At 34.6% G+C, this 19658-nt stretch overlaps 2 protein-coding genes and 1 long non-coding RNA gene across 45 annotated transcripts in view; 2 read left to right on the top strand and 1 right to left on the bottom strand.

Moving 5' to 3' along the window:
• The first annotated feature begins 1226 nt into the window (after positions 1-1226).
• On the top strand, positions 1227-3862 carry LOC124447091 (galaxin-like). Its single transcript, XM_046998024.1, has 3 exons — positions 1227-1379; positions 2830-3797; positions 3854-3862. Exons 1-3 carry the CDS (start codon positions 1328-1330, stop codon positions 3860-3862), a joined length of 1029 nt encoding a protein of 342 aa, XP_046853980.1. The 5' UTR covers positions 1227-1327.
• LOC124436507 overlaps positions 3780-19658 on the top strand; it is a 22432-nt gene continuing 6553 nt past the window's right edge. For 16 of the 42 annotated variants that reach the window (XM_046986663.1, XM_046986611.1, XM_046986481.1 and 13 more), the window contains exons 1-6: positions 3780-4139; positions 4394-6571; positions 6653-8032; positions 8381-8542; positions 8636-9922; positions 10016-10061. In XM_046986663.1, the coding sequence (XP_046842619.1) occupies positions 3863-4139; positions 4394-6571; positions 6653-8032; positions 8381-8542; positions 8636-9922; positions 10016-10061 (5330 nt within the window). In that variant the 5' untranslated portion in view covers positions 3780-3862. Of the gene's footprint in view, positions 4140-4393; positions 6572-6652; positions 8033-8380; positions 8543-8635; positions 10097-19658 lie in introns of all 42 variants that reach the window. The other 26 variants (XM_046986699.1, XM_046986670.1, XM_046986635.1 and 23 more) reach the window with 25 other exon arrangements.
• LOC124436812 overlaps positions 17799-19658 on the bottom strand; it is a 23353-nt gene continuing 21493 nt past the window's right edge. For both annotated transcript variants that reach the window (XR_006945498.1, XR_006945500.1), the window contains one exon: positions 17799-18097. This is a non-coding gene — a long non-coding RNA (uncharacterized LOC124436812). The remainder of the gene's footprint in view (positions 18098-19658) is intronic.

Raw genomic sequence — 19658 nt, 5'->3', positions numbered from 1 at the left:
CTTTACAATAAAGAACGCAAACTGATTTTAGTCCCTGACTTACGATTTATATTCAAAGTGAGATCTAAAACAATGAAAATGTTATGTTTTATAAAGTTAAATTAAACTATAGCATTAAGACTCTTTGTAATGCATGGTCATATCTATTTTAGAGATTGTTATTCACTTCTCGAGAGACAGGAAAGAGGATGGCAATGTTGTTTACAGACAGACTTCATGTGTTGATATAAATCAAAAAGTTAGCAAGAGTAAATTTTGGACATTTTCAACATGTTAAATTTCATTTCTATATATTCCCCCGTTATTATAAGGATTTTGTGGATGTCTGTCAATTAATCCAGTAAGGTCTTTAAAGCTTTATAAGTTGTAGGTGTTTTATGCTCACGATGTGATAACCCACGAAACGAATACTAATGATGAAACTGTTAGTTATTTTTAATCCGGTTTTATTTTACTTCATTATGTCAAAAGGAAGATTCTCTTCATTAATTTAAAACTTTATAACATCAAAGTTGGCATTAATTCATGATAAAAGTTCAAGCTAATCAAGCGTTTGTAGGTGTCTAGCCAATAAAGCACACCCACACTCCAAGAATTTTGGATAGGTAGACAATCTGACACCCATGGCTTTCTAGTTCCCCCAAGCCATTGAAATTGAAATCTTGTAGTAGCAGTTTTGTTAGCGATATAGGTTGCAATCCTAAGAATTAGACACTAAAAGTTTGCTCATTTTCCCTCTCGTTGTTTGTGTATGCAGTATGATGAACGTAATATCTCGCTTAATTCGTTTGTGTCTAACTGCAAAAGAATTATAATCCCATTGTTTCAACAATAGTTTTATGAGCAAATACGAGACGATTAGTAGAGTGTAACATCAGGTTTGATTATAGCAACTGTAGTCAACTTAAAAGTTACTGGAATCATCACAAAACAGCATCTCTTAAAACAAATTTTAAAAACATAATATTTAAATGGAGGTATGTATTTAGTACTCGCTTTTATGGCTTAGTTATAAATTATCATAACAATGTTAGAGACAACTTGATAAAAAAAACATATGAAAGAAACTGCAATAAAGTCTCTCTTTTTTTCTATAATTGACCAATTTGCTATGCATCAATGCAGTTTCCTTGAGTAATAATCAATAATAAAACAAAGTATTTACGTCATTTCCTTTTTCTTAAAGAAAATAAAACATTCTGTATTGATCAGGATAATTCAGTAGAAAGGTGAAAGTTCCAGCAGTAACACTTTATTCAGATTTTCTTTAAGAAAAAATTGTACAATAAATGAAGTCTTCATTAATTTTGATGAACGTGGACTAAAGATGAATTGGTTTTTTGTGGTAATCTGTGTGTTTTACGTCAGTGGATTGATAGGTAAGCTGGATATCTTTGATTTGAAGTTTTTTTATGTACTGTGAATATATATTTCCGACTGCAATACAAAGTTCTACATTTTAGCTCTCACTTTATCTCCAAGTAATGATTCGTGTAATACTCAGGAACCCTGCCATCTGATGTTTTGTGTTATATGGCTTTTAACAATCCTACCACTTGATGTGACAGTAGGTGGTAATTCTAGAAAAGTGATCAAGCAAATTAACTTTATACTGAAAACACAGCTGTCCATCCTAATTTCAGAAAAAAAATAGTTTAGTTTCACACAAATGTCTGTAAAGCGCCTGAAAGATTTCTCGCAAATTTTCATGAAAATTGTATAAATTTGAAGCAGTAAAACCTTGTACATCTAAACGTTCGAACCTCTTAATATAGGGGTGAAAAAGATTCTTTCATTGCGAATGAACTTTATAACGCATGTCTCTTGAAAATTTATAAATGTGTATAGAAGTTTTCTTACAAAATGGTTCTCATTTAGAATAGTTCGTTACTTTTTCGAACGTTTATTTTCATTGTTCGTGTATGTTTTCCAAGATAAGCAAGTCTCGCAAAAGCTCATCTACGAACCACACAAATATACAATTAGCTACTGTATTACTAAGATGCCTGTTGAAGCACAGAGTGTGCGAATGGACCTTTTTGTCTGCGTGCAAAGAAAATAAGTTGCTTGCAATGCACATTGATAACATTGATATTAATTGTTATATTGAAATATGTTATGTACAAAGATCAATATTCATGAATTCCGTTATCAGTTTTATATAACTATAACTTTCTCATTATTTTATTTCAGAAATAAACTTATACTTAGAAGGAATATGTAACAAAATTATGACCCCACCCTCCTTCAAAACTACGAAGGCTAGCTGCAGCATTACAAATAAAAAAAACTCTTGATTGGCATGATATTTCAAATGACCAAAAAGTCAATAACATATCAGTAAAACTTGATAATATTTGGAGATGATTTGCTAAACTTATACAGTAGAGAACTATTACATTCGCAAAATTTATGTAGGTCTTAGAAATATTTAGATTTCAATTTTGATTTTTAAAAATATTTGTAAAATTTCACAACTGAGCCCGGGACTTACTGAAGACTTAGACCCTAACTTGCTAAGCATCTGACTTCGCAAAAATTCTATAGTTACAAGTGAGGCAAGCCGCAATTTTCAAAAGTGGCGAAACTGACGATGTTTACTGCTGATGACAGATGGACAAACAGAATACTACCAATAATCTTTTCTACATCATACTTATTATATAAATAATTTTCACAATCACGATAAAACTAAAAGTTCTTGTAAAAAGTGGCTGAATTATGATCAAAATTGAAATTTTAAAAGTTGAATTAAATAGCTGGAAGCAAAACCAGAGACACAAATTCTTTTAAAATAAAAATCCTATGATTAAACTTTTTTATGTCAAGCGTATACCAAAGAGCTAAAGGAAAGAGACCGTCGATCTATTTGTGGTGGACGATCATACAACTATAGCAGTTACATATGTTGTTCTGGAGAAATTTTTCCAAAGTCAAAAGGATATTCCTGTTGTGGAAGCTGTATTTACAATTATGGAACTCACACATGTTGTAATGGAACTGCTTTGGTCAAAAGAAAAAATTCCTACTGCTGTGGTCATAAACTTGTTCTAAGAAGGAGTGGCTATTCTTGTTGTGGATGGGGAAGTTTAGCACGAACGTACAATTATAGAACTCACAAATGTTGTAGAGGCAAAGTTCTTCTAGGAGGAAGTGGTTATTCTTGTTGTGGAAGTCGTTTGTACAATTATAGAACTCATAAATGCTGTAGTGGCAGAATTCTTTTAGGAGGAAGAGGTTATTCTTGTTGTGGAAGTCGCTTGTACAATTATAGAACTCATAAATGTTGTAGTGGCAGGATTCTTTTAGGAGGAAGAGATTATTTTTGTTGTAGAAGTCAGTTGTACAATTATACAACTCAAAAATGCTGTAGCGGCAGAATTCTTTTAGGAGGAAGAGGTTATTCTTGTTGTGGAACTCAGTTGTACAATTATACAACACATACATGTTGTGGACGCAAAGTTCTTTTAGGAGGAAGAGGTTATTCTTGTTGTGGATGGGGTATTTCAGCAAGAACATACAATTATAGAACTCATAAATGTTGTGGAGGCAAAGTTCTATTGGGAGGAAGTGGCTATTCTTGTTGTGGAAGTCGGTTGTACAATTATAGAACTCATAAATGTTGTGGAGGCAGAATTCGTTTAGGAGGAAGTGGTTATTCTTGTTGTGGAAGACGATTGTTCAATTATAGAACTCATAAATGTTGTGGAGGCAAAGTTCTTTCAGGAGGTAGTGGCTATTCTTGTTGTGGAAGTCAGTTGTACAATTATAGAACTCATAAATGTTGTGGAGGCAAAGTTCTTTTAGGAGGAAGTGGCTATTCTTGTTGTGGAAGTCGGTTGTACAATTATAGAACTCATAAATGTTGTGGGGCAGAGTTCTTTTAGGAGGAAGTGGCTATTCTTGTTGTGGAAGTCAGTTGTACAATTATACAACTCACAAATGCTGTAGCGGCAAAATTCTTTTAGGAGGAAGAGGTTATTCATGTTGTAGAAGTCGGTTGTACAATTATAGAACTCATAAATGTTGTAGCGGCAGAATTCTTTTAGGAGGAAGAGGTTATTCATGTTGTGGAAGTCGGTTGTACAATTATACAACTCACAAATGCTGTAGTGGCAGAATTCTTTTAGGAGGAAGTGGTTATTCTTGTTGTGGATGGGGTATTTCAGCACGAACATACAATTATAGAACTCATAAATGTTGTGGAGGCAAAGTTCTATTGGGAGGAAGTGGCTATTCTTGTTGTGGAAGTCGGTTGTACAATTATAGAACTCATAAATGTTGTGGAGGCAAAGTTCTTTTAGGAGGAAGTGGCTATTCTTGTTGTGGAAGTCGGTTGTACAATTATAGAACTCATAAATGTTGTGGGGCAGAGTTCTTTTAGGAGGAAGAGGTTATTCTTGTTGTGGAAGTCAGTTGTACAATTATACAACTCACAAATGCTGTAGTGGCAGAATTCTTTTAGGAGGAAGTGGTTATTCTTGTTGTGGATGGGGTATTTCAGCACGAACATACAATTATAGAACTCATAAATGTTGTGGAGGCAAAGTTCTATTGGGAGGAAGTGGCTATTCTTGTTGTGGAAGTCGGTTGTACAATTATAGAACTTATAAATGTTGTGGAGGAAGAGTTCTTTTAGGAGGAAGTGGTTATTCTTGTTGTGGAAGACGATTGTTCAATTATAGAACTCATAAATGTTGTGGAGGCAAAGTTCTTTCAGGAGGAAGTGGCTATTCTTGTTGTGGAAGTCAGTTGTACAAATATAGAACTCATAAATGTTGTGGAGGCAAAGTTCTTTTAGGAGGAAGTGGCTATTCTTGTTGTGGAAGTCAGTTGTACAATTATACTACTCACAAATGCTGTAGCGGCAGAATTCTTTTAGGAGGAAGAGGTTATTCATGTTGTGGAAGTCGGTTGTACAATTATAGAACTCATAAATGTTGTAGCGGCAGAATTCTTTTAGGAGGAAGAGGTTATTCATGTTGTGGAAGTCGGTTGTACAATTATACAACTCACAAATGCTGTAGTGGCAGAATTCTTTTAGGAGGAAGTGGTTATTCTTGTTGTGGATGGGGTATTTCAGCACGAACATACAATTATAGAACTCATAAATGTTGTGGAGGCAAAGTTCTTTTAGGAGGAAGTGGTTATTCTTGTTGTGGAAGTCGGTTGTACAATTATACAACTCACAAATGCTGTAGTGGCAGAATTCTTTTAGGAGGGAGTGGTTATTCGTGTTGTGGATGGGGTTTTTCACCACGAACATACAACACCAGAACTCAGAAATGTTGTAGCGGCAAAGTATATTCAGGTGGAAGTGGTTATTCTTGTTGTGGAAGTCGTTTGTACAATTATACAACTCATAAATGTTGTGGAGGCAAAGTTCTTTTAGGAGGAAGTGGTTATTCTTGTTGTGGAAGTCGGTTGTACAATTATAGAACTCATAAATGTTGTGGAGGCAAAGTTCTTTTAGGAGGAAGTGGTTATTCTTGTTGTGGAAGTCGGTTGTACAATTATAGAACTCATAAATGTTGTGGAGGCAAAGTTCTTTTAGGAGGAAGTGGTTATTCTTGTTGTGGAAGCCGGTTGTACAATTATAGAACTCATAAATGTTGTAGTGGAAGAATTCTTTTAGGAGGAAGTGGTTATTCTTGTTGTGGAAGTCGATTGTTCAATTATAGAACTCACAAATGTTGTGGAGGCAAAGTTCTTTTAGGAGGAAGTGGTCATTCTTGTTGTGGAAGCCGGTTGTACAATTATAGAACTCATAAATGTTGTAGTGGCAGAATTCTTTTAGGAGGAAGTGGATATTCTTGTTGTGGAAGTCGATTGTTCAATTATAGAACTCACAAATGTTGTGGAGGCAAAGTTCTTTTAGGAGGAAGTGGTTATTCTTGTTGTGGAAGCCGGTTGTACAATTATACAACTCATAAATGTTGTAGCGGCAGAATTCTTTTGGGAGGAAGAGGTTATTCATGTTGTGGAAGTCGGTTGTACAATTATACAACTCACAAATGTTGTGGAGGCAAAGTTCTATTAGGAGGAACTGGTTATTCTTGTTGTGGAAGTCGATTGTACAATTATAGAACTCATAAATGTTGTAGCGGCAGAATTCTTTTAGGAGGAAGTGGTTATTCTTGTTGTGGATGGGGTATTTCAGCAAGAACATACAATTATAGAACTCATAAATGTTGTGGAGGCAAAGTTCTATTAGGAGGAAGTGGTTATTCTTGTTGTGGAAGTCGGTTGTACAATTATAGAACTCATAAATGTTGTAGCAGTAGAATTCTTTTCGGAGAAAGTGGTTATTCTTGTTGTGGACGGGGTATTTCAGCACGAACGTACAACACCAGAACTCAGAAATGTTGTAGCGGCAAAGTATATAGACGTGGAAGTGGTTATTCTTGTTGTGGAAGTCGATTGTACAATTATAGAACTCATAAATGTTGTGGAGGCAAAGTTCTTTTAGGAGGAAGTGGTTATTCTTGTTGTGTCTGGGGTATTTCAGCCCGAGCGTACAACACCAGAACTCAGAAATGTTGTAGGGGCAAAGTATATTCAGGAGGAAGTGGTTATTCTTGTTGTGGAAGTCGTTTGTACAATTATAAAACTCATAAATGTTGTAGCGGCAAAGTTCGTTTAGGTGGAAGTGGTTATTCTTGTTGTGGAAGTCGGTTGTACAATTTTAGAACTCATAAATGTTGTAGTGGCAGAGTTCTTTTAGGAGGAAGTGGTTATTCTTGTTGTGTATGGGGTCTTTCAGCACGAACGTACAACACCAGAACTCAGAAATGTTGTAGGGGCAAAGTATATTCAGGTGGAAGTGGTTATTCTTGTTGTGGAAGTCGTTTGTACAATTATAGAACTCATAAATGTTGTGGGGGCAAAGTTCTTTTAGGAGGAAGTGGTTATTCTTGTTGTGTCTGGGGTATTTCAGCCCGAACGTACAACACCAGAACTCAGAAATGTTGTAGGGGCAAAGTATATTCAGGAGGAAGTGGTTATTCTTGTTGTGGAAGTCGTTTGTACAAATATAAAACTCATAAATGTTGTAGCGGCAAAGTTCGTTTAGGTGGAAGTGGTTATTCTTGTTGTGGAAGTCGGTTGTACAATTTTAGAACTCATAAATGTTGTAGTGGCAGAGTTCTTGCAGGAGGAAGTGGTTATTCTTGTTGTGTATGGGGTTTTTCAGCACGAACGTACAACACCAGAACTCAGAAATGTTGTAGGGGCAAAGTATATTCAGGAGGAAGTGGTTATTCTTGTTGTGGAAGTCGGTTGTACAATTTTAGAACTCATAAATGTTGTAGTGGCAGAGTTCTTTTAGGAGGAAGTGGTTATTCGTGTTGTGTATGGGGTCTTTCAGCACGAACGTACAACACCAGAACTCAGAAATGTTGTAGGGGCAAAGTATATTCAGGTGGAAGTGGTTATTCTTGTTGTGGAAGTCGGTTGTACAATTATAGAACTCATAAATGTTGTGGAGGAAAAGTTCTTTTAGGAGGAAGTGGTTATTCTTGTTGTGTCTGGGGTATTTCAGCCCGAACGTACAACACCAGAACTCAGAAATGTTGTAGGGGCAAAGTATATTCAGGAGGAAGTGGTTATTCTTGTTGTGGAAGTCGATTGTACAATTATAGAACTCATAAATGTTGTAGTGGCAGAGTTCTTTTAGGAGGAAGTGGTTATTCTTGTTGTGTCTGGGGTATTTCAGCACGAACGTACAACACCAGAACTCAGAAATGTTGTAGGGGCAAAGTATATTCAGGTGGAAGTGGTTATTCTTGTTGTGGAAGTCGTTTGTACAATTATAGAACTCATAAATGTTGTGGAGGCAAAGTTCTTTTAGGAGGAAGTGGTTATTCTTGTTGTGTCTGGGGTATTTCAGCACGAACGTACAACACCAGAACACATAAATGTTGTAGGGGCAAAGTATATTCAGGAGGAAGTGGTTATTCTTGTTGTGGAAGTCGATTGTACAATTATAGAACCTATAAATGTTGTAATGGCAGAATTCTTTTAGGAGGAAGTGGTTATTCTTGTTGTGGAAGTCGGTTGTACAATTTTAGAACTCATAAATGTTGTAGTGGCAGAATTATTTTAGGAGGAAGAGGTTATTCTTGCTGTGTCTGGGGTATTTCAGCACGAACGTACAACACCAGAACACATAAATGTTGTAGGGGCAAAGTATATTCAGGAGGAAGTGGTTATTCTTGTTGTGGAAGTCGTTTGTACAATTATAGAACTTATAAATGTTGTAGTGGCAGAATTCGTTTAGGAGGGAGTGGTTATTCTTGTTGTGTCTGGGGTATTTCAGCACGAACGTACAACACCAGAACTCAGAAATGTTGTAGGGGCAAAGTATATTCAGGTGGAAGTGGTTATTCTTGTTGTGGAAGTCGGTTGTACAATTATAGAACTCATAAATGTTGTGGAGGCAAAGTTCTTTTAGGAGGAAGTGGTTATTCTTGTTGTGGAAGTCGGTTGTACAATTTTAGAACTCATAAATGTTGTAGTGGCAGAGTTCTTTTAGGAGGAAGTGGTTACTCTTGTTGTGTCTGGGGTATTTCAGCACGAACGTACAACACCAGAACTCAGAAATGTTGTAGGGGCAAAGTATATTCAGGTGGAAGTGGTTATTCTTGTTGTGGAAGTCGGTTGTACAATTATAGAACTCATAAATGTTGTGGAGGCAAAGTTCTTTTAGGAGGAAGTGGTTATTCTTGTTGTGTCTGGGGTATTTCAGCCCGAACGTACAACACCAGAACTCAGAAATGTTGTAGGGGCAAAGTATATTCAGGAGGAAGTGGTTATTCTTGTTGTGGAAGTCGTTTGTACAATTATAGAACTCATAAATGTTGTAGTGGCAGAATTCTTTTAGGAGGAAGTGGCTATTCTTGTTGTGTCTGGGGTATTTCAGCACGAACGTACAACACCAGAACTCAGAAATGTTGTAGCGGCAAAGTATATTCAGGTGGAAGTGGTTATTCTTGTTGTGGAAGTCGTTTGTACAATTATAGAACTCATAAATGTTGTGGAGGCAAAGTTCTTTTTGGAGGAAGTGGTTATTCTTGTTGTGGAAGTCGGTTGTACAATTATAGAACTCATAAATGTTGTAGTGGCAAAGTTCTTTTAGGAGGAAGAGGTTATTCTTGTTGTGTATGGGGTATTTCAGCACGAACATACAACACCAGAACTCAGAAATGTTGTAAGGGCAAAGTATATTCTGGAGGAAGTGGTTATTCCTGTTGTGGAAGTCGTTTGTACAATTATAGAACTCATAAATGTTGTAGTGGCAGAATTCTTTTAGGAGGAAGTGGTTATTCTTGTTGTGTATGGGGTATTTCAGCACGAACATACAACACCAGAACTCAGAAATGTTGTAAGGGCAAAGTATATTCAGGAGGAAGTGGTTATTCCTGTTGTGGAAGTCGTTTGTACAATTATAGAACTCATAAATGTTGTAGTGGCAAAATTCTTTCAGGAGGAAGTGGTTATTCTTGTTGTGGTTGGGGAATTTCAGCACGAACGTACAACACGAGAACTCATAAATGTTGTAGCGGGAAAGTTCGTTTAGGTGGAAGGGGTTATTCTTGTTGTGGAAGTCGTTTGTACAATTATAGAACTCAGAAATGTTGTAGTGGCAGAATTCTTTTAGGAGGAAGTGGTTATTCTTGTTGTGTCTGGGGACTTTCAGCCCGAACGTACAACACCAGAACTCAGAAATGTTGTAGGGGCAAAGTATATTCAGGAGGAAGTGGTTATTCTTGTTGTGGAAGTCGTTTGTACAATTTTAGAACTCATAAATGTTGTAGTGGCAGAATTCTTTTAGGAGGAAGTGGTTATTCTTGTTGTGGAAGTCGGTTGTACAATTATAGAACTCATAAATGTTGTAGTGGCAGAGTTCTTTTAGGAGGAAGTGGTTATTCTTGTTGTGTCTGGGGTATTTCAGCCCGAACGTACAACACCAGAACTCAGAGATGTTGTAGGGGCAAAGTATATTCAGGAGGAAGTGGTTATTCTTGTTGTGGAAGTCGTTTGTACAATTTTAGAACTCATAAATGTTGTAGTGGCAGAGTTCTTTTAGGAGGAAGTGGTTATTCTTGTTGTGGTTGGGGAATTTCAGCGCGAACGTACAACACGAGAACTCATAAATGTTGTAGCGGCAAAGTTCGTTTAGGTGGAAGGGGTTATTCTTGTTGTGGAAGTAGGTTGTACAAATATAGAACTCATAAATGTTGTAGTGGCAGAGTTCTTTTTGGAGGAAGTGGCTATTATTGTTGTGGAAGTCGGTTGTACAATAACAAAGTTTCTTTATGTTGCCGTGGTCGAATTGTTTCCAAACGCAACGGCTCAAGTTGTTGTGGTTACCGTAGTTACAACTGGAAGACTCATCGATGTTGTCCTGGTTACATTGTTGTGTCCAAATCTCAAAGTTGTCCAAGACGGGGCTAGTTCTGGAAGTAAGAACGTATATTCATTAGTTTTTTTGTAATTTTTTATAGTTAATGATATTAGTTGCCGTTTGGTGCAAATTTTCATGAGTTTGAAAAATTTCTCGTTGGCTTATTAAGTATGTCATTTTTTGTGCTTATATCAGTTTTCTTGTGATTTGTTGTTATTTCTTGTGACACCTCTGCATATTTCTAAACACGTGAAAGCATGCTTGACGAAACAGTTCTTGGGGTTTTTAACTTGTTAACTTACAAACAAAACAAAGTAGAGATCTAAAATGTTTATGTAGGACAGTTACTACATCATTAAATAGGACGAATAGTTCTAAAACATAGACATTGAATCATCGATTTACAATATTATATGGCAATGAGGAAAGATGTAATTAAAAGGGTCATGATGAAAAATCTGTAAAGACATTAGTAAAGATTTGAGAAAAGGGTATTTTGAAGAAAGAGAGAGATGCTGAATATCAATATGTATGATTATTCAAACTTGTGAAGAAAACTTAGATGAAAATTGTGAATTATTGTCCTTTGGCATGTGTAACATTTTGAAAAGTACGTTGGTAAAAATTTAACATTTGGTGATTTCATAAACCAAAAGTTTTAAACAAAGATCCAGAAAGGAATTAACACTGTTTTCTAAAAACGAGTCACTGCGAATTGTTGTTGACGAATGTTATGTCTCATAACTCTTCTTGTCAAAAATAAAGAGCGTTGAACTCAAAGAAAAAAGGTATGAGGATTGAAATTAAATTCATCAAAAGAAAGAGGAAAAGTGCTGAAATTAAAGAATATTTCAAATTAAAGATTGATAAAATCATTAACTACACGAACTGCATATTTTGGATATGTCCCTTCAGAAAAAAACGGGAAAAGGCCAATAATCATCGTGGCATACTTTGTCAACTAGCAACCTGGACGTTAACCATTCTAACATTGAAGAACAGCAGTTGAATCTAGCAATTTCTAAATAAAATTTGGTGCGTCGAGTTTTTGAAAAATTCGCTAACAAGACAATTTAAATGATCAGATAGTGATATTTCCTAAAAGACGTCTTTTCACTTTTTCTAGTGCAAAAAACTCCTCCAAATCTTTGACAGCTACAGTACATTGCATGTATCAATCATTTGAAATATCAGTTGCAAGTTTGTCTTACGCTTTAAAGAACATCGTTTTTCATCCAAAAATGCTTTCACGTCAATAAATCACGTATGTGTCACCTACGAAATGTCATCAACTCTCATAATATTAATTATGTGTTGTATGTTCACATACATGTTTCAAAAGTTAAAAAAAGAAACGAGTGAAATATTTGCATCATATGTTTGCTAATGATTATAATCATATTTTGGCTAACTCAGTGACTTGTAGGATATTACATTATCAAGATTTAAAACACATTATTTCTGGAACTGATTGAATCACATCATGGAGCTTTCTGACTTTAATAGTTAGTAAGATAACAATGTATGCTATTTACAATACTTATATACTTTGTAATGTGCAAGCATATAATTTGAGATTTGTTAGCAAGTTCTGAAATATTTTTTTGTGTTCTTGCTTACGAAAGATTTTACCTGAGCTTCAATACTATCAACAATTAGGTTGGGGATGGGTGTGCGTTAGGGCTAGGGTTTAAATCTTCGTCTCAAATAAAGAAAACAATTTCATAATTTTTTTCATTTTTCTAATGCTCTTTACATTGTTTAAGAGGAGCAACCATCAGACCTTTTTGTCTTTGCATAAAGGCTGTTTCAGTCTGGTTGTAAATTTAATGATTAAACAAATTTGAATTAACCAACTTAATAATAATCAGTACACTAGTTTTCAATATTAACCAGTTCTTCTTTGCAGCACAAATAAAACATTTAAATAAAAGAGATTGACAACAACAACAACAGATACAAGTGCTGTCCTGGAACTCTTTATGTTTAAACAAAAAATGCAAAATGTTGTGGTAGACAATACGTTCTTACATGGAAATGGTTATTCTTGTTGTGGATGGGGCAGTTTAGCTTAAACATAAAACACCAAAAGTCATAAATGTTTTAGAGGTAGTGTTTTCTCAAGCAGAAGTTGTTGGTTTTGTTGTGGAAGAGGCTTGTACTATTCTAAAACTCAAGCATTTTTTTGGAAATATTAATTCTAAAAAAGAGGTTATTCTTGTTGTGGATGTCAGTTATAAAACTCAAAAATGTTGTGTCAAATGAGTTTATTTAGGAGGAAGTGGTTATTCTTTTTGTTGATGGGGTAGTTGGGTACAAACGTACAACTCTAAATACAGAAATGTTGAGGTGGCAAAGTTGTTGTATCGAAGAATTAAAGTTGTTGAAGACGTTTTGTAACACATTTGTGATTTTAGTAGCCATTTGATGAAAATTTTGATGAGCTTAAACAGTTTGTTGTTTGGGAGAACATTGTTTTTCAAGACTATTTAATTGTCTTTTACACTTTTGTCGAAACATGTTTTCAAGTTAATAAATCGCATGGTTGTCAACTGTCAAATGTTATTAATTTATACTCATACGTTTAATACTATTCAAAATACATATTTAAACAACAAGTAAATTACTTGTGTCATACGTTTATCAATATTTATAATTTAATTTTACAAGTGACATCACTGGTAGGATATTACATCATCATGAAGTTTTTGTGATTTTTATAGTTAGTAAGATTACAATGTATGTTATTTACAATGTACTTACATATTTTATATTGTGTAACTTTATAACTTGAGATCTAGTAGCAAGTTTTGAAATATTTGCTTGTGGAATTGCTTAGGAAAGATTTTTACTGATACAATACTTGCACTTTTTTCTTGTTCAAAAAAACAAGGCTCAGGCCAGTAGGCTTCAGACTACATAGCCTACTGAGTAATCCACTATTGATGGTCAGTCTAATAGTTTTGAAACATAGCAGTATAGGAAACATAGCAGTATAGGAAACATACAGTAGGGTCACCTCATCTTTTTGTGCAACTCATATCTTATATTCTTATGACGCATGTGATTAACAAAACGGCGGCAAGTCAATATGATTTTCTGACCAATAAGAATGCTGAGATGTCTTTATTTAATAGTCGTGTCTTAGTTGTATGATGTTTCCAGTTAGAACTGTTACAACACGGACCGTTTGATGTTTCCAGTTAGAACTGTTACAACACGGACCGTTTGGACAGCGCTCTATCTGGACGACTGAAAAACCTGAAACGACTCAAACACAATGCAGACGGCTAAGATGATTGAGATGGCTATAAAAGAAACAACCTTAACAGTAGGCAGTAATCTAATTAAACTATATATACATGTACAACATCAACTTGCACACAATGACCTGATTGCCCAGCAAGATGAGCCGACTTTTCAGTAATTTCTTACGTTATGAAAACCAACCAAGACCAAGTTTTAGTCAGGAGGATCCACATCGTAGTTCATTACATCTCATTAATTTTATCTGACCACAATTATTTCTTTGAAACGATGCAAGTTGTAACCAGCATAAAATGCTTGTAGCCTAGATAAGCGAAATATGCATCTTATTAGTCAATGTTGGGAAGTGACAAGATTTTGAAACAAGCGTTTACGATTCTATCACATCAGAAGAAATACCTTTTGGCTATAGTCATAATTTACTCAACGAATGTATATGCACTACCCGGTGAAGCGTTCAAATATCATGTTAAATATCATGTCAAAATAACAATTCAAAAATAGGTGGCATAAACATTTCGTTTGAAATATTATCACTCGTAAATATCTAGGAGAAACAAGGAGACTACGAGGTGTAAAAAACTTTGATCATAAACCTTAGAAATTGACTTATTGTGATAAGTTCAATGCCATAATTATGCTAAGCTATCAATTAAGTGCGTAAAATATTATTATCTACGTAGATAATATTGCACATCTTTGTATCAATGATATTGCAACATTAGCAGGAGTGACGAATGTTATTTTTTGGTAAATCCCAGGAGATTAGTTGCTGTGGTTGCAACTTGCAAGTCAAGAATTTGATGATTAAGAACAACAGAGCAGTCTAAATACTTAATGTAGAAAAACAAAGTTCTTACACACCGTCCTTCTCATATGTGCCGAACAAAAAAACGCTATTTTGCATTAGAAAAGGTTGGCGTCTGCAGACTCTGCACTAATTAGTCTGATTGTGGACATTAAGATTATTTGCCGAAATGCAATCTATGACCTGCACAAAAAGTAAATTGATTCAGCGCCTAAAAGTTAAACGTCTCAATTAACTTGGCTTTGAAATGCTCTATTTTTAACAGACAAAGAAAAAAGTTTGCATACTAAATTAATTATAATCTGCACTGCACCCGCTTTAACGTTAAAATCCAACTGCATTTCAGATGTTGAGTTGGAAATTTTCAGCTTTGCTAAACTATATGGTTTGCATCATACATGTATAATTGTGACCATTGAAACGAACATGAAGGTTTCCTATTTATAAAAATCCGGTCATTTTGATGATTTCACAATAATGACTAAACTGTATCTACAAAAAAAGGCTAAACTATTAAAACGTTTCATTATACCACCACCGTTAGTGCAGTCAACAACCCTAACCAAATAATTTGCCATTGCCATTAACCGCTGAATATGCAATTCAACTTTATAAGTAAGTTCATACTTTTTTCTCATTTCAATGGGTAATTGATATTTAAACAAATTTGAAAACATGCTGTTATGTCAAGCATATTGTGCTCGCAACATTATCAAAATTTTGACAAGAAAGAAAACATCTACAAGTAATAACCATTTGGCGGACTATCCAGTGGGCTAAGTAGGCTTAAGCCTACAAGCCCGCACTTTTGAGAGGCCAGGGCTTTTGAGAGGCCCGTTCAATCTGGACATAATTAGGATTGAACGTTTTTGGTATTCCAGCTAGGCCAGCTAAATGTGCTTAATTTAGACCATTCATGTTGTTGAAAACCTTATATGCAATTGAATGCAGAGGAAAAATGGCTTTCGTACTATTATCTAATGTTTAAATGCGCAATACTCAGAACTCATGAAGTATTGGCTTTTCCTATTTCTCTGACCATGTCAATGATTTTTGAAGTTTCGTTTGAATTTTAAAATGAACTTTTCCCATTTTTTACTCTACGGGGTTACTAACAGGAAACACAAAAGCAAAGAAAACTGAACTTAGTGGGAGGAATAGGTATTGCTTAAAGGCCTTTAACATTGTCTTAGCCTACAGGTCCTGTAATTAGTAATCTGCCACTGATAGTAACTAACAATTGAAGTAAATCGTAAATCACCACCTTTTCCAGGTGAAATAAAAATTTTTGCTTTTGTCAAATTGAACTGTCAACAGAATTGTTTCTATAGTTACTAACGTCAACACAATCCTTAATTGTCAACACTCACCAATACCATAGCTTCTCCTTTTGTGGAAATTGCTGGGTATCATTTGCTAGTAGCTACAATATCTCTTTTTAGTCCTTACTCATGAAAAAAAAAACTTTACTGGATCTTCAGATGAGAACTATAGGACATACAACATTATAGTCATTGATAATATACTTGAAAGGAAGTGAAATTTATGCGCAACGAGATCATCGTGTGCAATCTTCACTTGTCCAACTATTCTTTCGCGTCAATAAATGTGGGTCATTGTTACCTGTGAAATATCATCGCCTCCTGATTCATAAAAGTTAAGCATGTACGTTTCATCACAAATATCTTATAAGTAAGAAAATAACTGAAAATATTTGCACCAATATGTACCAATATTTGAATATTATAACATGAAATTAAAAAGCTGCATTTGTACGAATGCTGTTGGATGTTTGTTCTGTGTTTTTGTACATTAGTCCCTTCATTCGGACATGGCTTTGTCAGACATGTTTTTGTAGAGTTGTTTGTGTATTATTTGAAGTAAGTTTTATCATTCACATTTTATTATTTGAAATCTGAAAGCAAGTTCTCTTTTTTTGTGATGCCAAAGAAAACATGATTTTTCATTGGTTTCACTGGCTTACAAATCTATGGAAAAATCCAGAAATTAGCGCCTGCTTATGAGCAGGGAGTTGTCTCGGATACCTGAGATAGGTTTTTTAAAGCAATTACGTAGTACAAGTTATTCCGGCAGAGTTAGTGAATTTTTATGACTCAGTCTCGTTCTTATTGCAATATCTCTTTCAAAGAGCTCTTTCTTTTTATTTGGCAAGAAATGCAAAACAACAAATACTTTTTCTAAAGTTCATTAAAAACATGACATTCGAGGAGACAAAGATTGTTTTTGTCATTGCAGACAACAAAAAACATTGTTTTTGCAGGAAGTAGCAAAAATTCAAATTTGAAATATATAATTGTGTTGTGTATTTAAATCAGTGCTTCCACTCTGTGTATGCACATTTCCCCTACGAGTGGCAGCACTGATTTAAAGACAAAGATTGATGACACTCCCATGAGTAAGTTGCCATTTCGAGTATCTTGCGCTGACTGCAAAGCATTTTGGGATCGCCATGTCACTATGGCCATGTGTCAGACATAAAAATTTTAGAATTGATAGTCGTTTCTTTGAATTGATAGTCGATAGACTTTTTTAATTCGTTTGAAGGCTATAAAATCGTTTTTACTGTAGATTTTATGCTTCTTTTGAAAAGAAAATGGCAAAAGGAGATCATTGCGCAGTTGTGCTGTCTTTGATTATTGCAATGATTCGAAGATACCCCGTAAAAATTGTTAAAATGGCGCACTTTGTATACTTCGATTTTATTCACCTTCAATTAAGCGAGATACCCGCAAATAGGGAAAACATATAGGGATGCTCGGACAGTTAGGGATGCTCGGCTATCATTTCATTACACTTTGCTCTCACAAAACTATTCATCGTTGCCATTAGTAGCAAGCGCAATACGCCGATAGAAACAATTTCCATCTTCACGAGCCTCGACTTCATGCATGTCTTCTAGATGGTAGAAGATTAACAATTACATTACTTTGGATTTTACCAAATAATAATTGAACTTTCTCAAGTCGTCGAAAGGTGGATGTAACGTAGTTTGTAATACACCGAGAAGTAAAAATTTGTCTGCCCTCTGACGATCCTAATATAATTTCCAGCCGTTGTAATGTAATCGAAATGACATTTTACTCATTTGCCTTCTTAGCCTATGCTATCTAGCTACAGGGTCTACATGACGTAAGCTAATTTGCCTTTCTAGCCAAGTTGAAATTTACTGATTTTTGTACCTCCTGTCTTAACATTGATATATTAGGAAAACGCTTTTAAAGAAAGCTCAAGCACCTAAGCAACTCAGGCGAACGTAATACTTTAGTGCAAACATTAATAGTGTGCTCAATCAAATGCATTTCAAAGAAAATCATTATTATCTTAATTAAAAAGACATAAACAACGATACATTAGTAAAAGTCGGACTTACTGCAGCATCACAAGGGTATATTTTACCAATCAATGCATGAAGTATATCTATATGAAAATTTATGATATTTATGAGCAGATTCGGTTATAAAAAAGAATATACGTGGAGATGACGCATTTTTTTTGTCTGACGCTTGCTCTTGTGACAAGGGCCCTCCAGTATGTGATTTGTTTTCTTTCCTGTTATTTAGCCAGAGATTCCAAATTACAAATATTCTGTCCAAGATCTATAGAAAACATTAAAATCGTACAAATAAATATCGTACATATAAATATAACTACAAGCATAGACTTTCGTTGATCACACAACTGACAATATATAGTCATGGAGTTTTCTGAGTTAATTAATAAAAAGAGTATAAAGACGTCCATCTCAATTTTGGAAGGGAGCCCACTCAATGGTGTCATTAAGTATGGAAATGACCACGAAAAGTTATAACTGTACAGGAATTTTAAATTAGTGCTTGAACAAATTTGGAAGATTAATAACATTTGGAACAATATATTGCCACTGCACTGTTTCTGGGACTGTGCACTATCTATACTATTGGTGGAATAAGAAGCTGTAGCATTAAGTTTGTTGGACTATGTTTAATTTCAATGCAATATTAGTTTACAACACAAAAAGGTCTTTGTATTTCCATTAAAAACTTCATCTTTGTTTATTGTTGAAACAGGCTTTTTCTAAAATATATTTATTTTCTTTTCTAGCTTTACCAACAGTTTGACTTTAACTGTTTCCAAATTTCAACAGTTAAGATCTTTACTCTATATTTTTTGGTTTGTCAAAGGTCTTATCTTAAAACGTAAAAAAAGACCTACGAGCATGCTTTTTTATGTATTCAAAATACTGTGTTTTACGTCCAATGAGAATGTACGAGGTCAAGGATCAGTATCGTATACCGCCGCAACGGCAGTCTTAACTTAACAGAGGCATTGACTCTCTTCGTAATACTCACATTTGTGAATTGTTATCATTATTTACTCCGAAGAGAATGTTTCATTCGACATGATGTTATTATGAACAAGAAGAACGTAAATTTCTGATACTTTCAATATAAGTTTTTTTTTATATTGTATATATAACTAAGCAAAGCAACTCAGAGAACGTGGCTTCTTGCTTGCTGCAAGCAAATAATATCAAATAAACAAATTGTTTCGATGACAGTGTTACGATATGGTACGAACTATACACTAGTTAGCTACTATCGTCAATTATCATCAATGGTCACGAAACAAAACTTGTCTTAGGGTTTTAAGCTACGTTTAAACATTTCGTTGTTGTTTGTGACAGAACACACTACAAAACATAAAATCGTGGAACTATTTCATTAAAAATAGTTACGTTTGTGTACATGTTGGTGCAATAGCAAATTTGCTTAGAAGTAAGGTAATTTTCTAATTTTTATAGGTCTGAAAAATTTTAATGTTGATAATACGAAAGATTATTAAAATATGTCATTTTAGTAAAAATTGTCTGTTGATTATTACTGCTCATAGGGGGAACAAAGACGTTTTCAGCAATGTTCCGGTTATTGGGCAAACAAAGTCCGAGCGACAAATATATTAATCATATTGCTTTCACGAATTTAAGTGCACTTATGATTTGTATACAGGAAAGACATTCTTTTTAAACTCAAACAAAATAAAATTTAAGTTTATAAAGATTTCTGCTAGTTTTCATTTTCTTGAACCACGCATGTTTAGGCTTAAAAGCAGTTCTGATATAGATGACAGTTAAAAAGGCCAAAGATTGTCCAGCAAACCGCTACTGCATTGTTTTTAGAA

This window comes from Xenia sp. Carnegie-2017, unplaced genomic scaffold (genome assembly GCF_021976095.1).
Source record: "Xenia sp. Carnegie-2017 unplaced genomic scaffold, XeniaSp_v1 HiC_scaffold_1, whole genome shotgun sequence".
Classification (NCBI taxonomy): Eukaryota; Metazoa; Cnidaria; class Anthozoa; order Malacalcyonacea; family Xeniidae; genus Xenia; species Xenia sp. Carnegie-2017.
The sequence above is the reverse complement of the archived record's forward strand: the minus strand, read 5'-3'. Positions and strand labels throughout refer to the sequence as shown.